The 1,448-nt window shown below is 35.6% G+C and overlaps 1 protein-coding gene across 1 annotated transcript in view; it reads right to left on the minus strand.

Moving 5' to 3' along the window:
* LOC106962002 (sialoadhesin-like) overlaps positions 1 to 1,367 on the minus strand; it is a 38,180-nt gene extending 36,813 nt beyond the window's left edge. Inside the window, exons 1-2 of the mRNA XM_015056138.1 lie at positions 1,291 to 1,367; positions 807 to 839 (exon numbers count right to left, since the gene is read on the minus strand). Coding sequence (XP_014911624.1) covers positions 807 to 839; positions 1,291 to 1,321 — 64 coding nt within the window. The 5' untranslated portion in view covers positions 1,322 to 1,367. The remainder of the gene's footprint in view (positions 1 to 806; positions 840 to 1,290) is intronic.
* Between the last annotated feature and the right edge of the window lie 81 nt (positions 1,368 to 1,448).

Genomic DNA, 1,448 nt, shown 5'->3' on the forward strand with positions numbered 1-1,448 from the left:
AGGCTGTGTTTTGCTTGGCACTCACATTTTTCACCAAATAAATAGCTCTTTACCATCCACTTTTTGCACTTACACTTTTAAAAACACTGAGCAAAATAATTTGCCGTAACAATTATTCTCTTCATTTTCTTTAGGTAAATAGCGACTAAAGCACCATTTTCATCTGGTAAAACTATTTTCAGCTGTGGACAGAATTTTTGTAGCTTTCTGTGCATTTTTACAGTTAAGTGGATTGAATGTGATAAAATGGGAGTTAAAACAGCTTGTTAAACACAGAGATGCTTCCTGTCAGCTCATGGTATCGTGGTTTAGTTATTGGTGTTGATCTCTTAAATGTTCATTTATATTCTCAGAGTTTCCTGTGTTGTCACCTAGTCTGCAAAACAACTAAAATCTTATCTGTCAAACATTTGACGTCAACCTTCACAAATATAGACAGGAACATATACATACATTAAAAAAAGACGCCTATGTCTGCAGTACAAGAATAGAAAACAGCCAAACAAGAGCAACAGTTCACCACACAAAAAATAAAAAGATTTCAGATTAAAAAGCCAAAAGATAATAAAATATATTGCTGCTACCGATTCACTGGACCAGTGTATGAAGGTTTTGTGGTGACACTCGTCTCATAATGCCCCCTTAATCTTTTTAGGTTATTAGGTAAAGTTATTATAAAGATAATTAAAGTTTTTCTACACCTTCTTGTTTCTGTTGTGAACAAATGACTTATTAATACAATTTGCCCCAACAGTTAAAGAGAAGCTACAATTACATTTATTTTACATTCAAGAAATGTGTCTCACCTTGGGTGAATCCACTGATGACTGAGCTGAACACTGTACAAAAAAAGAAACATTTATGAAAAAGTCAGAACAAAGGATAAGTTATCAAAGACAAACTGGTATTTTAAGGCATTTCAAAAATCTTTTTTTTTGTTGTTGTTTTGTTTTTTCAATTACACATGTTATGTGTATTAACTCTTATTTAGAAAAATTGAGTTTATTAGTCATCCATTATAAGGCGGGGTACATTCCGGGCAAGTCGCAAGTCCATCGCAGGGAAAATAGTAAATGGCTTTGTACTTGTTTTATCAAGTTCAGAGGACCCAAAGCGCTTCACACTAGTCACACCCATTCACAGTAGGAACTCACGCATGCACAGGGAGAACATGAAAACTCCACGCAGAAAGACCCTGAGCCAGCTTGTAAAGCAACTCTGCTACTAACTGCGCCACTGTACAGCCCCGTTTATCAGTCATGTATTTTTAAAGTGAATAAATTTACTTACAGAACAGCACGTAAAGCCAAGCGTGTCCCATCCTCACACCTGCTGAACAACTATAACCAGGAAGCCTTCTAGCTGTGAAAAAAGTAGAAGTTTCGAGAATTCTTCTTTTTCTTCTTACGTGTTTCCTTCCCATTTCTCAGAGTTTTAAAAACTGCAGC

Source organism: Poecilia latipinna, unplaced genomic scaffold (assembly GCF_001443285.1).
Source record: "Poecilia latipinna isolate Pla-1442-1.1 unplaced genomic scaffold, P_latipinna-1.0 Scaffold1360, whole genome shotgun sequence".
NCBI lineage: Eukaryota > Metazoa > Chordata > Actinopteri > Cyprinodontiformes > Poeciliidae > Poecilia > Poecilia latipinna.